Raw genomic sequence first — 15,304 nt, 5'->3', positions numbered from 1 at the left:
ATGCTACCTTCAGACGACTAGTTTAAAGCTTCTATAGATTTCCTTTTCTTCAGAAGTGGATCAGCACACACTCGTGGAGCAGTGCCCTCTGTTGGTAAAGAATAGTTATAACGAATACACCGCCATGTTTTTCAGGCCACTGCATTTGTGAAGAAAAACGTTGTGGTTTCAAGTGGATTTGTGGGTGGCTTCCTGCTTGGCCTGGCCTCTTGAGCTGAAAGGGGTTTCCTGTGATACTGTGAAGAGCGTCTTCCCATCATGCACCTGGTGATCGGCTGGGCACATAGTGTTTGATGATGTGGATGTTTATTCTTTACACTGAGTCTGTCTGAAACACTGGGATGCTTCTGCTGTAAATCAGAAGGAACGTCTTTATTCTTTATTTCTCTAAGCTAATGCTTGAACATGTTTCTTGTTCTCGGTGAGGCTATGGTTGTATTTTCATGTTTGGTAAAACATTGGGATTTCATGTTGTTTTCCTTCCAGCAGATTTCTTTCTTTGTTCACTCTCTGTTTCTTTATGGGGAATGTTTGCATTGTAAATAATCACTTCTGATTCAACCTTGTGACATCTGGATTTTTTTGTTAAGATCAGCAGTATTTTATGAAATATTGCCTAACTATTTTTTGCACTATTTAATCACTGAAATTATTTCATCTGTGCTCAGTGTGCAGAGACGGACCGGTGTGAAGTATTTTACTAAACTCAAGTTAATTAAAAAAAAGTATCTGTACTTTATCAGTGTTTTTCTTTGGCAAACTTTTACTTCTCTATATTCCAGAGCATACTGTCATACTTTACACTGCACTACGTTTCATACGTTTTTTTTTTTTTTTTTTTTTATTAAAAATGTAGTACTTTCTGGTACTCAAGTAAATCTTTGAATTACTTTTAATCAAGTAAATGACAAGACTGACTCTGACCTCAATACAAGCACTTTCCAGAACCTTCTCCGCTCCGTTAAGAACATCACAACACTGAACACACACCACTTCTGCACACACTTAAAGGGACGGTTCACCCAAAAAAGGAAAATTAGCCCATGTTTTACTCACCCTCAAGCCATCCTAGGTGTGTATGACTTTCTTCTTTCGGAAGAATCCAACTGGAGTGATATTAATATAGTCCTGGCTCTTCTAAGCTCTATTATTGCAGTGGGCTGGTGTTTCTGTTCAACAGTCCAAAACACGTTAAATAAAGAGCATGCATCTGTAATAAAACATGCCTCTGGGGAATGAATGAAGGCCTCCTGCAGTGAATCCATGCGCTTTTGTAAGAAAAATATCCATATTTCAAGACTTTTCTCTTCCAGCAGATGACTACAGATTATAGAAATCAAATTACACAAATTTAAAGATCACCAAAAAAAAAAAACCAAAACATGTAGCTATGTAATAACGAGATGGTTACCAGTACTTTTAGTCAGAAGAAAACTTTATGGGTTTACGACATGCAGATTTAGTAACGTTTCACAGAATTAGTGAACCATAATATAATCTTAACAGCTAGTTATAATTAACTGGACCAGTGTGTTAGCTCCACTGAAGGCCTGATATTATGATCGTACTGCCAGAACTTCTTGAAAGGGCGAGAACGTGAGGCATTATTCAGGCAAATATTTGGGACAAATGTTGAATGGATTAAAGCAGAAATAAATGCTGTAGTTTAAAAATCAATTGACAAGAAAATTGTAAAATGTCCCCTTACATTGTTATTAACTGGATGTCATTGTCAGACCTTTAAAAAAAAAAAAAAAAAACCCATCCTCAACTTAACTTTTAACCCTTTAAACTAACAGCAGGGTTTTAGGATTCAATCATATAAGATGCAAAGATGCCAGAGCAGTTTCTGTATTTGCAATTTCCAACTTTAATTTGGTAAAATCATACAATAAACACATTTTATTTTTCGTGCAGTGCACAGCCTCTAAACTAGCACATAAAGCAAATATTCTAACTCTAAGGGCTCCGGTGATGTTCTTTCACATGATTTGGTCAATTAAAAGCCTCTCATTGCATGCTTTCAACACTTCACCCACAACTGCTTCTGTAATTAAGACCGAACTTTCAGCCAAACCTGTCAGAGAACACCAGCGCCAGAGCCCAGTATGCAATGCAACAATAGAGAATAAACCACATGTTTTCGTTACTTAAGATTGCCGTGTGCCAGACATTCACTGGGGGTTCAAATAAAAAAAAAAATTTGGACAAAAGAAAAAAAAAAAGAAAAAAAAAAAAAAAAGAACTGGAGATTCTGAACACTTTGCACTGATACACATTTACAAAAATATTTCTGTAACTTTTTCCAAACCTTGGCATGGTAGGTTTTTCATTTAAATTTCGGCTGCCAATTCAGAGTTTGACTGATTGGATCGATTCGTTTAGTCAGAGATACCAATTACAGATGTGGATTTCTGCGGAGTCCAAAATGACCTTAAACATTAAAAAGCTCACACTACCCCGAAAAATATAAATTTCACGCATACGGGTGACATTCAACATTCAAGTGCCAGTGTTTTTGTACTGTCTTTTGGTCAAGTTACTTGAAACTATCACTTTTAGGCTTATAAAAATAAATATTTCTCAACAATGCTTAATAAATTACACAAACTAGCAGCAAAAAGTAGAATCCAGTAATCTGTGCAAATAGCTAAATTCCCCACTGCTGGTCCCAAATCAATCCTGGTTAACTATTGGAGAACCCTTCCCCTTTTGTAAACAAGCTGCGTTTTCACAATCTTCACACGCAATATTCAGAAGCTTAAGGACACGCACTCAAGACACTTATATAAAAACCCTAGATGTGCAATAAAACAACTTTTGTAAAACTGGATGGGCCTAAGTAGCACCACTGCTCTCAAGTCTCCTCAATACTGTCAACGCATCTGCTTCAGGTCACCTTTTCCAAATTCATGTCAAAAGGCACAACACGCTTGAGAGTAAATCTATTGCACTTCAGTTAAACGCATCCCACTCGCCCTTATCAGTAGCGCACTATTAAGGGCGCGCGGGAGTTTGAAAGAACCCTGTCTTTGGCCAGGATGCCATGGAAACCTCCTCCACTACAAACCAACCGATACGAGTCTGGTTTACACCAAAACCACTCCCCTGCAGCTGGTTTGGTGCGGTTTCCCGTGGTGTACACCGAATTCTGCTGACCCCAGTCCTCCCTAAATCTGGGGGGTCACGAGCGAGCCGTGTCTCAAGAGTAAAGCCGAAGATGTCTTTCGGAATTCAACGCAGCTTGAAAAAGAGAAAAAATAAAAGTGAACCAAATGTTTTCTTGTAATGAACGTAAAAGCCTGCTGCAGAAATCGGTTCGAAAATCTCCTTGACCAAAAAACACGAACACTAGCATGCGGATTTCTTCAGAGACGGGCTGGGCTTTGTGCCGTCCGCCCTGACCTCGTGGTCCTAGAGCAGCCGTCAGAACTCTTCACTGCCACGAGCCCACCGTTACCCAACTTCAAGAACGGTTATCGAAGGAAGAAAAACACAAATCCAATTGCTACCTCCACCACGGTTCAAGAAAAAAAAAAAAAAAGAAAGTTTATCCAACAGTGCTAAACAGCTAGCGTGCGGTTCTGAACTAGCTGCCTCTACGGTACGGTTGCGCGGCGGGAGGCAGACGCGGTTCATCACAACATTCAAATTTAAGATAATTCACTGGAATGGCTTGGTTTCTTTCTCAGAAGACTACCGTCTCTCTTACTGATGCCTCTCCAGGATAGAGTGAGCGAGATCTTTTCCTTCCAACATTCAATAGTTTTCACTCCCTTGTGATGTTTTAGCACACAGGAGAGCTCAAGCCAATCGAGGGGGGGTCAGGTGACCCCATACAAAATTTCAGTTCAAAATCAGGTTGTGACAGACCATCTCAGACTTTGCCAAGGTTTGATTACATCCAAGCTTATTTTGTTATACCATCCAAACAAATAATTCGAGCTGGGAGAAAACGAAAAGAAAAAGAAAAAAAAAAAAGAGAGAGAGAGGTGGGGGGGAAACAACTGTCAGCCAGACATTTAAAAAGGAGAACGGAAAACAAACAAAACATAGCGAGTCTAAATGTAAAGGCACAGTACATTAACAAACAAATGATTCTCATTTAGTAGAAAGAAAAGATGTAGTGGAAAACTAGAGTCCAAGAATCTAAAGCAAACTGCTGCCTCCGTTCCCCTTCGGCACGAGACCGTGTCCTGCTACAGTCGAACCTCCAGAAGTCCCAGCGTCCCCGTGTCCACGGAGCTCAAGCTTCTCCGGATGTGGTCAGAGAATCACAGCTGGTAATGTACTGCAAAGTTCTTCAAAGCTACACAGGGTATATAGTCTGGCTATGGTACATGTGGTTTCCATTCAGTGAGTTTGGCATGGTGCTCCACGGTCATCAGGGGAGTGAAGAGGTGAAGGAAGGAGTCTTAGTTTCCCCACCAGTCCACCTGGGAATAGTTTCCTCCATAGCCATCACTGCTGTAGAAGTTACCAAAGCCACCTGAGGACCAGAAACACCGGGTAAGAGACGGTGCTGTCATGCAGCTAAACTGAAAACATCTTTGAAAGCAGCAAATCAAGACAAGCCACGAGGCCTCTTCCGCCCAGAGCGAGGCTGACCCTTACCCCCGCCAAATCCACGGTTTCCTCCGTGACCGCCGGTGCTCCTGCCGCCGCGGCTCCCGAAGCCTCCGCCGCCGGTGCTGCTGCTGGTCTGACGGTAGTCTCTGGCACCAAAACCACCAGAGAACCTGAAACACACCAAACTCTTTCAACGGGGTGCCCAGGGGACGATCGTAAAGGGTAAAACCTTCAGAAATGGGGAGAGACCTCACCTCTTGGAGCGCCCGCGGCTGCTGCTCTTGTGCTGGTGCTCGTAGGCCTGGCTCTCCAGCCAGGATGGGACTTCCTGTTTGGACTCCACCAAGATGTCCAGCAGGTCCTTGGTGATGTTGCCGTTCTTATCATTGAAGAATGATGTGGCCAGACCTGTGACAACCCAACAAAACGACTGAATTGAGACTTGGGACGCAGCAGACGTCAACAGTAGCTGCGTGTACATGGACTAATAATCCCATCGGAATACGACTAGAAGCACAGTCGGAATAAATAACTCCTGTAACCACATCAATCGAGCTGGGAGAAAAACGAAAAGAAAAAGAAAAAAAAAGAGAGAGAGAGAGGTGGGGGGGGGGAAACAACTGTCAGCCAGACATTTAAAAAGGAGAACGGAAATAAAATTGTAAGGGCTGGTTTATTCCTTTGGTAATCCGAACATCAATCGGACTGAATTGGCCAGATCTGTTTAAAATTGTAAGGGCTGGTTTATTCCTTTGGTAATCCGAGCCGGAGGACACAAACACTTGATCAGACTGAAAACTGAAACTGGGAAATACTGCGCATTAGGACGAGGAGCTAAAATACATAACACAGCATTTTTTGTCTGATTTGCGGTATACATCATATATTATGCGCAAAAGGGTTAAAATCATATTAAGAAAATGGAACCATGTAGGCATATATTATGCGCAAAAGGGTTAAAATCATATTACACTAACATTGCAATCTAATAACAAAAATAATGCTTTAGTTAAATTTACTAAACTAAAAATGAAAGAAAAAAAACAGACTAATTGAGTAAAAAGGCTGTTTTGATAACCCTTATTACAGTCAGTGCTATTATACAAACACATGCAGGTCACAATTACTGTCCAACTACAAATATTGCAGAGAAATGTATATTTTAGTCAGAATTACTGCGCTGTCTGTTTGATGCACGTGTGTGCAGCGGCACTCGTTCTTAATCAAGTCTGTGAAGAATGGACACATTTCCATGGCTTTCTAACTTTTACAGACAGAATATACCTGTGAAATCCAAGTTATGCATCCAGGAAGACAGCACATCCCAAACACATTAAAGGGTCATATGATGCCATTTCAAGTTTTCCTTTCTCTTTACAATCTAACAATCAACAGATAAGATCTGTAAAGTTGCAAAGACTAAAATACAAAACCATCAAATCCAAAGAGATATTCTGCACAAAATCTAAAAATCATCCACGTCCTCCTAAAACACATTGTTTAAACACGCCCCACATCTCTACATCACTGTGTGAGAAGATTTGCATAACACGGCCCAAATGTTCACGCAAAGAAAGAAGGAGTAACTTTTATTCTCGCTGTAGTATTGTTGTCGTGGAGACGCTGTGTGTTTCATGTGAAAGTGCAACTACATTGTTTGGTCTTCCAGAAGAGGACACAACTAGAAATCAGTGGTTAAGTTATATTTCAACACTGTTCCAGAACAGTTCAACACAAATATTCAGATGTGTGCATCACATTTGATGGAGGAGGACGAGGACTGTTTCCTGTGAGAGTAGCCTACAATGCCGGTGTCTGTTTCTATAAAGTGAGGCAGTTCAAAACTTTGCAAGGACAGTCTGGCGCTCCTGACTCACAGCCTGTAAGTACGTTTTCATATTTAAAGAATTTGTCACTGATGATTCAAACGTGAGTTTTGAGCAGTGTAGAGTAACGCTTGTTTGTTGTTTCTCCGATCACAAATGAAAAAACGCTATACTTTACACACCTAAAAACACAACGCGATATACTGTCCAGTCCTACTGCGCATGTGCAGAGACGTAAAAACAGTGTAATGAATTAAGATGCATTTACTTGACAAATAAAATGACTCTTGTTTGCTTGTTTTCTGAAAATTATCCAGATATTGTTAGTTTTTGCATTAAAAAGCAAAAATATCTGCCCGAGGGGTAAGACAAATAATCTTGTTCAGCCTCTGGACTGATTTTCTTTCATGCCCCATTGGCAGATATTTTTGCTTGTTTTAAGCACAAACTAACAAAATTGAAAAGTCTGAAGTCATTGTCAAGTAAATGCATCCTGATTCAAGTATTTGTAGATTCATACTAGAAAACAAGACAAAAATACTAAGGAAGAAAATAATTTTTGCAGTGTAAACACTACGTTTGGATTCGTCAGTCAGAATGAATTCATTCCGATGGAAGCTAAAACCGTAGCTCCTGTCACTGCAATCATCAACACAGTCACTGCAATTACCCAGGTTTCCCACGCGACCGGTTCTCCCGATGCGGTGGACGTACTCCTCGATGTCACTAGGCAGGTCAAAGTTAATGACGTGCTTCACGTTGGAGATGTCCAGACCACGAGCAGCCACCTGCGGAACAAAACCGTTTGAGACTTGCACCAAAACATACCAAAGATTAAACACACGGAAGCGGGAAGAAAGATGGCGTACAGCCGTGGCTACTAAGATGGGGCATCTCCCTGAACGGAACTGATGGAGCGCTTCCTCGCGGTCTCTCTGGGATCGGTCGCCATGGATACTGGTGCAGGAGTAGCCTTCGTGGTACAGGAAGTCCTCCAGAGAATCCGCTCCCTTCTTGGTCTCAACAAACACCAAGGTCAAAGATTCTTTACCTGTTGGAGGACATGAAGACAGTCAACAACTCGCATCACGCTTCAGGATGAGTAGAAGCTAATGAATGGCAACAAACAAGGCGTGACAAGCATTTGGATCTCATAGAAGTGAACTTTACGTTAAATTCAAAAGACTACTGTAGTCGCAGCCATGTGTGCAACCAAATTATAGCAGTCTTACGGCTTTACAATTCAACATGGCATTGGCTACATCCCACTTCATGCACAGATCCAACCGCAGGAAAGAACCACTGAAAAGAAGCATGACTACTTCCAAAGAAATATCGGGGAGGGGAAAAAAATAAATTAAAATTAAAAATTAAAGTCAAGATCCTAACAGCATGAGAACTAGAGCTCATTTGACATGGAAGGGAGGGGTTGGAAAACAAACAATGTTCAAGCAAAATGAAGACGTGAGATGAGACTTACATTCGTTCCACTTCCAGTGGACAGATAAACGTCTCTACTCACCAGGTTTTTCTACGTTCTCCCCCGTACTGTCCTGAACCTCATTCGGAATGACTGAATAAAATCAAGACCTTAAGATGAGCTTCAACAAATATCAGTTTCAGTCTTTCTAAGGTTTACATGGGTTCAGATGAAGCTCTGCGTTCAGGTGCTGGCGGAGCATGCATGCAATTCATAATTATCTGTAGCTCACTGAACCTCAATTTCATATTTCTGGTGTTTAGAGACCCACTGTGAGAATAAGACTGGCCTTTCCCCATTGTGCTCAACCTCAAAAGTCCTCAAAGAGTGACTTCAACCTAAAGTTTAGTTTAGTCCGCTCACAAAACAAGCTAATTTAATCTCCTCAAACATGATATATCCCGTGAAGAGCAATCTGCCATCACGATCGTACAGAGATGATCAGATGAAGGCCTTCAGGGGCCCTTGACAGGCATATGTACCTGTGGCATTGAGCAAGTCGAGCAGGAAGGACCTCTTGTCATTTTCTTCAACCCACACCACCTTCTGCGTGATATTCTCTGATGTAGAACCAACCCTGCCCACAGCCAAGAAGATGTATTCCTCCAGGAAGTCACGAGCCAGGATCTAGGAAACATTAAAGGGTTAGTTCACCCAAAAATGAATATTAGTCCATGTTTTACTGACCCTCAAGGTATCCTAGATCTATATGACTTCCTTCTTTCCAACGAATCCAATCAGAGTTCTATTAAAATTGCTTTCTTGGATTTTCCAAGCTTTATATACACACATCGATTCGCTGCAGGAGGCCTTTATTCACTCCCCGGAGCCATTTTAATATAGATGGATGCACTTTATTTGACTACTTTTGGACTGTTGAACAAAAACACCCACCCATAACACAACAAAGATTTTAGAACCGAACATCATAATAAAACTAAACACACACCTAGGATGCCTTGAGGGTCAGTAAAACATGGACCTATTTTAATCTTCAGGCTGAAACCCTCACCTGGATCTCCTTGGGGAAGGTGGCACTGAACATCATGGTCTGACGAAGCCCTTTGGGCGGCATGGTGTCCTGCTCCACGATACGACGAATCTGTGGCTCGAAGCCCATGTCCAACATCCTGTCTGCTTCATCCAGCACCAAATAACTAACGACAGAAACACACAGCTCACGGTCAAGACTCAAAACAGTGAGGGTATTAAAAGCCAGTGCATTCTTGGACCTAAAACTGGGTACCATTAAAAGTAACAGAGATGCACAAGATTGGATCACACATCGTTACGACAGCAAACACCTCCACACTCCACAGAGGAACAAAGTGCAGCAGATCTTTGACATACTTGCAGTAGTCCAGGCCGATCTTGCCCCTCTCCATCATGTCCACCAGACGCCCCGGAGTGGCCACCAGCAGATGGCAGCCTCTCTCCAGATCACGAATCTGCTGACCGATATCAGCGCCTCCATACACCACACAGGGACGCACATGAGAGCGGTACGCAACCTACACACAGGAAAGAAAAAAAACCTTAAATACATTCCAACCAACAGAAATCAGGAAGTTCCAATGTGTTCTGGTTGTTTATTACCTTCCTGGCCTCCTCATAGATCTGGAGAGCCAGTTCTCTTGTTGGGGCTAAAACCAGTGAAATGGGATACTGCTTACGGCGGCCATATTTCCCGTTTTCCTAAAGATAAGAATGCACCCAGTTTAGAAACAACAAATGTAGAGAGCCAGTTCTTTATCAATTGGCAAACAGGAAGTGCTACCTGTGCACTGTTCTTCATAGCCTGCAGCGCCTCTCCTGGTCCTTCAGTGTATATCTGGCTCAGGACTGGCAACAGGAAGGCTGCAGTCTTACCAGAACCTAGTTACAGCGACAAAGAGAACGTCAATCAAGCATTTACCACACACACACACGCGCAAAACACGAGCAACTAAGCGGACGTCCCACCTGTCTGTGCGCACGCCATCAGGTCTCTCTTAGTCTTGATGATGGGAATAGCGTACTTCTGGACAGGAGTGGGCCGTGTGTAGCGGCTCAGGCTTATATTACCCATAATGATCTCTCCCATATCTACATCATGGAACTGTATTACAAAAACACAAAGATGAAGCATTTATTAAAAAACAAAAACAAAAAAAAAAACAAATTTGCAACTAAACAGATCTGGATCAGGGCACTCACACTCTCAATATGCGGTGGACAGTTCTGGCCTGTGGCTTCAACAGGAATGTCATCATATTTCTCAAAGTTAATCCCAGTGTTGCTTCCAGAGAAGAGCTCACTGCAGGAAATACAAACAAGTGTCAGACAAAACTCTTTGGTTTAAAAACCACACACAACCTAAGCCATAATATTTGCATTTAGAAGTTGAACACATCAACACCGTATCGTAACTCCTTCAAATCTAATGTTAGTCTTCGAAGGATATGGAAGCAGGAACACCTTCACAGGAACCTGAGAGCAGTGTCATGTCAAAAACGGTCACTCACTGTTCCACTCGCTCGTTGGGAGGCAATGGTTTGGACCAATCTTCATCGTTTTTGGAGTCCTCCGCCCATCGGCTGTTCCCACCGCCGCCAAACCCTCCGCGCTCGTACCTGCCAAACAACACTGCTTCAGACAACTCCAGACTCACAGAGACTAACGTCACGAGTTAAAGTTCATTCTAGAGCTGCACGAAAGATACGCATGACAACCACAGCTTCTGCCTAATCCTGATTTCATTTTCATCTCGATCTATCGTGCAGCCCCAATGTAACCTACACACACTTTATTAAGTGTGAATTACTTTTACAGGCGATTTGCTCTATTTTTGAATCGCTACCATAGACATCAATGTTTATATCCAAACTATAAACTTTCAACCACGTATGTGTGATAATATGAATAACTAAGACAGAAATAATACTGTGTGGTTAAATACTGTTTGTGAAGCGGTTTCTTATCAACATAACAGCTGTGTGTGTCAGCAGCAGATATTAATGATCCAGTAAGGTTTATTTAAAGGGTTAATAGACAAGGGCGAATCATTGTCATTGAGAAACGAGATCACGTGTGTTTGAATCGAGATCGCCATCTTTTAACAATTAATCATGCAGCTCTAGTTCATTCTATAAAGTGACAAAGCACCAAAAACCCCAAGCAAGCCTCACCGGCCCCTGGATGAAGACCCGCGGTCACTGAAGAAAGATGATTTGCCCCGGTCAGAGCGGCCGCCGAAGCTGTTGTAGGCAGTGTCTTTTGGGGCATTCCACCCACCGGCATCCTTGTTGTCGTAACCAAATCCTATTAAAGAGAACGATTCACATCAAAAGGCAGCAATGCAAGTTCGGTAGTCAAACAGCAGAGCAAGCGTGCCCAGCCGTGTGGTGAAGACACCAGTCTGCGCTCTGCACTGTCTGGATGGGGCTGTAGGAGCCGCTGCTCTTACCTCTGAAGCCACCTCGTCCTCCGCGGTCGTTGCGCATGGAGCCGCGGCCACCGAAACCGTTGCCTCCATTCACGCGGTTGTCTCGGCCATCATGGCAGCCATTCACGAAGCCATTGCTGCGTCCGTTATCCCATCCTCCGGGAGAATCTTTGTGAAAGAGTGAGAGGACGGGGTTATTAAACACACGTGTGCTAGAAACCTTCAGTCAGCCTTGAGAAGGAGCTGAGCTTTCTGGGGCGGATGGACTCGCACATCCCGGCTCTAGTTAAGTAGTCTGCAACCAGTCCTCGACTTGACCGACTACGATGAAACTGCTTGGAATTTGGAGAAAATTTAAGTAAATGCAGACATGGGAGCATCTACTCCAAATATTTCCCCCCCCCTCATCTGAGTGGAGTCTTTAAACAAAAGAGATCTTTAAAGCCTGTGGACGACATTTGCAATCTTGTATTGGAAAGAAATGTGGCTTAAATAAGACGTCAGGATTTCAAGAGTGTGCTGAGAATTAATGGTGGAATCATTCATATTTGAGGATTTCCCCTCAAAGTCTCTCTTTAGCCAAAGGCTGTCATAATAGAAACTTACAGCTCCCTCCTGGTGCCTCTGAGTAACCGCTCTGTCTACCAGAGGAAAAAAGCTCCCGCTAAAAGAAAAAACGTATCGTCAGGAGGACGCTGAGCCAAACAGCCTCGTCACAAGGATAAGACTAAAGATCAAGGAGCATCTCGCCGGAAACCTAAGCTGCGGAGAGTCACGGCCAATCGGTTCAGACCAGCTCTGGTTCAATTGTAGACGCACTTTTGTTTACATGCCAGTATATTGATTACTCGTGTCACTGGACAAAAGATTTAGGGGGAAAAAAAGATCCAAAAATGCCAGTGGACAGCCCTCTGTTGTGGCTCATGATGTGAGAGGTATGAGCGCAGTGGCATGCTTTTTGGAATATTGCATTAAAAAAAAAAAAAAAAACCACACTGGATATAAACACCAAGATGCACAAATTCTAAAAATGTGCATTAAAAATGTATGCGCACATTTGAGTAGGATGAACTTTTTATCTGATAAGAAAAAACATGCATAAAGTACGATGGAAACACATTTACTGGATAGATTCCTCCATGCGCTATGAGACGTGATAACTGGACTGAGCAGTGCTCCGATCTCGTTCACAGCAGCTGAAATGTTGTTCAGCTCGTTCTGAAAGGCCTGAGCAAAGTCTGTCATTAAAGTATTTCTGTATAAATGTCTTACACCACTGTGTTCCCAAACAGCAGCATCTGCCTCCGAAAGCATTGACAGCATTCACTGTTTCATCTGCTCACTCTGAGCAGCAGGTCTTTATCATCATCATTAGATTCAGTGGCTTCTCCTAGTTTTCTTAGTGATAATCAGAGACAGTTTATCAGGAAGTGATGATTGTTCTCTTTGACTCGTCGGATGGAAACAGTGCTTTATTCATAAATGTTTTATGCGATATTCCAGTTTGGATGGAAACAGACACTGACAGACATCCTTCAGACACGCAGAGCCACAAACACAAACCACACGGTGTCTTTCAGTCAAATCACAATCTTCCACAGCACTGGAGCTGTAGAGCTAACCAGACACGTCAAGAGGAAAAGTAACATTACGTACCACTTTTGGAAGCCTCTTTGTTCCTTAAATGAGGTGGAATGTAACGCCCTGGAGAAGAACAGACTTTGTTAGAATGGAAACACAACTCTCCTTCATCCAGAGCAAAACTGAAGAGAACACAAGCCTGAAGAGACGGGAATGGTGTACTCACTTCCAGGGACTCCTTGAACATCAGCGGAGTTCAAGTCTAGGGCAGCGAGCTGAAAGAAAAGCGACAGAGTTGATGAGGAGCAGGGCAGAGTGAGATTAAGAGGCTGACCGGGGCTCGGTGTGAGAGGAACACCGGATCCACCGGAGGGCGCTCGAGCGCCTTACTTCCGACACTTTATTCCTCTCAGAAATACAACATCTAGCTGAAAAGAGCTCTAGACAACTACATCTCAGACACTGACGAACTGATTAATACTGCAACATACAAATACAATCAAATCAAGCCCTGAGCCAAAACAACGGAATAAGTGTAATTAAACGAGCTCACGTGACCTTTACAATACACGTGTCAACGCAATTATATTCACTCACATCTGTGTCCCTGCAGCACAGAAGCAGTCATCAGTAGCACAGGTATATTTGTAGCAATAGAAAACAATACATTGTATGGGTCACAATTATACATTTCTCTTTTATGCCAAAAATCATTAGGATATTAAGTAAAGATCATGTTCCATGAAGATATTTAGTAAATTTCCTACCGTAAATATATCAACACTTAATTTTTGATTAGTAATATGCATTGCTAAGAACTTCATTTGAACAACTTTAAAGATGATTTTCTCAATATTTAGATTTTTTTGCTCCCTCAGATTCCAGATTTTCAAATAGTTGTATCTCAGACAAATATTGTCCTCCTAACAAACCACACATCAATGGAGAGATTATTTGTTCAGCTTTCAGATGATGTATAATCTCAATTTAACTAAATTGCGCCTCATGACTGTTTTGTGGCCCGGGGTCGCGTTAATCCAGATTTAGAAGCGCTATTTAAAACGCTCTCGGAAGATTCGGTGTGTTTACTTCGAGATATTCGTGTGTGTTTGGGTTCATCTAAAGTACAAAAACAAAACCAGTTTGTATGAAGAGATGTAAGGAGCGCGAATACTCGATATAAGAGCAGCGCAGCGGAGAGCTGGACAGACAAAGGGCCAGGAGCAGGCCGCGCGCACCAGAGCTCAGTTCTCCAGCTCGAGCGCGACGGATTCATCGATTCGTGTCGCGCTTCTGAACGCGATCACACAGCCGCTCAGAAACGACACTTAAATCTCTAACATGACCCGAAAATCTTCCTAAAGTCTCAAAGCCGGTTGAAGAAGGCGGCCGCGTGTGACGCGCCGCAGCTCCGCCATCACCGCTCCTCGCGGCCTCCATCTTTAACACGCACCGCCGCGCCATCGCTCGCCCCGCGCCGAAACAGCCCCAAAACCCCGCTGTCGACCCCGACTTACCTGCTGATCTAGACCGTGCACATTCTCGACGGCCACATGACTCATAACTAACGGGTGTTGAGGGCTGATGTCGAACACAAACGGGGTTCTTTGTTTGCCGGTATGACGCTCTCGCGGTTCCTGTCGACGCCGGTCGGTGAGACGTATAACTCTGAACAGAGGAAAAAAAAACAGGTCCCCTCGAAGCGCAAGCGTCGCTTTAGGATGAAGAGTTTATGTTTTAAGGTTCTTCTGTGTGTCTGAGGAAGACTTCGTGTCGATGATGATCGGAACTCGAGCTGCGCGTCTTTCTCGATCTGAACGTGAAATAAGAGCGCAGCGGAAGCCGCGTCACTTTATTGGACGACGGAAGTCTCGCGAGACTTTGAGGAGCTACGCCACACTGTTTACAACACAGTGGAGATTAATCTAGTTTCTTCCAGAATGCGTGTCGTCTATCTGTCATTTAATGCTGGTGTAGTTTACCTTTTAAGAGTTCTCACAGATTACCTGGAAATACAGTCCCTTTGTTCAACAAGTGCTAATCCATACTGACCATAAAAACAATCATAACGGTCAGGTTTTTTTTTAAATTGAGATTTATGCATCATCATCAGCTGAACAAATAATCTCTCCATTGATGTATGGTTTGTTAGGAGGACAATATTTGTCTGAGATACAACTATTTGAAAATCTGGAATCTGAGGGAGCAAAAAAACAAAAATCTAAATATTGAGAAAATCATCTTTAAAGTTGTTCAAATGAAGTTCTTAGCAATGCATATTACTAATCAAAAATTAAGTTTTGATATATTTACAGTAGGAAATTTACTAAATATCTTCATGGAAAATGATATTTACTTAATATCCTAATGATTTTTGTCATAAAAGAGAAATGTATAATTGTGACTCATACAATGTATTGTTGT

General features: G+C 42.6%; 1 protein-coding gene across 3 annotated transcripts; it reads right to left on the bottom strand.

The window, feature by feature from the left end:
* Positions 1 to 1,850: 1,850 nt before the first annotated feature.
* On the bottom strand, positions 1,851 to 14,718 carry ddx3xb (DEAD-box helicase 3 X-linked b). 3 transcript variants are annotated; one of them, XM_042754107.1, is made up of 19 exons: positions 14,398 to 14,718; positions 13,107 to 13,155; positions 12,956 to 13,003; positions 11,321 to 11,467; positions 11,043 to 11,175; positions 10,380 to 10,487; positions 10,072 to 10,171; positions 9,838 to 9,973; positions 9,653 to 9,750; positions 9,472 to 9,570; positions 9,226 to 9,386; positions 8,888 to 9,032; positions 8,358 to 8,502; positions 7,918 to 7,968; positions 7,265 to 7,446; positions 7,066 to 7,183; positions 4,824 to 4,977; positions 4,615 to 4,739; positions 1,851 to 4,489 (listed from the first exon to the last, which is right to left on the bottom strand). In XM_042754107.1, the coding sequence occupies exons 1-19, from the start codon at positions 14,440 to 14,442 to the stop codon at positions 4,416 to 4,418; spliced, it is 2,118 nt and encodes a 705-aa protein (XP_042610041.1). In that variant the 5' UTR covers positions 14,443 to 14,718; the 3' UTR covers positions 1,851 to 4,415. The 3 variants fall into 3 exon arrangements, with proteins under 3 accessions (XP_042610041.1, XP_042610042.1, XP_042610043.1); XM_042754108.1 differs by lacking the exon at positions 7,918 to 7,968; XM_042754109.1 differs by lacking the exons at positions 1,851 to 4,489; positions 4,615 to 4,739; positions 4,824 to 4,977 and adding an exon at positions 6,786 to 6,826 and having other exon boundaries at positions 7,021 to 7,183.
* Between the last annotated feature and the right edge of the window lie 586 nt (positions 14,719 to 15,304).

Source organism: Cyprinus carpio, unplaced genomic scaffold, assembly GCF_018340385.1.
Source record: "Cyprinus carpio isolate SPL01 unplaced genomic scaffold, ASM1834038v1 S000006459, whole genome shotgun sequence".
Lineage (NCBI taxonomy): Eukaryota > Metazoa > Chordata > Actinopteri > Cypriniformes > Cyprinidae > Cyprinus > Cyprinus carpio.
This window is presented reverse-complemented; position numbering and strand designations above follow the sequence as displayed.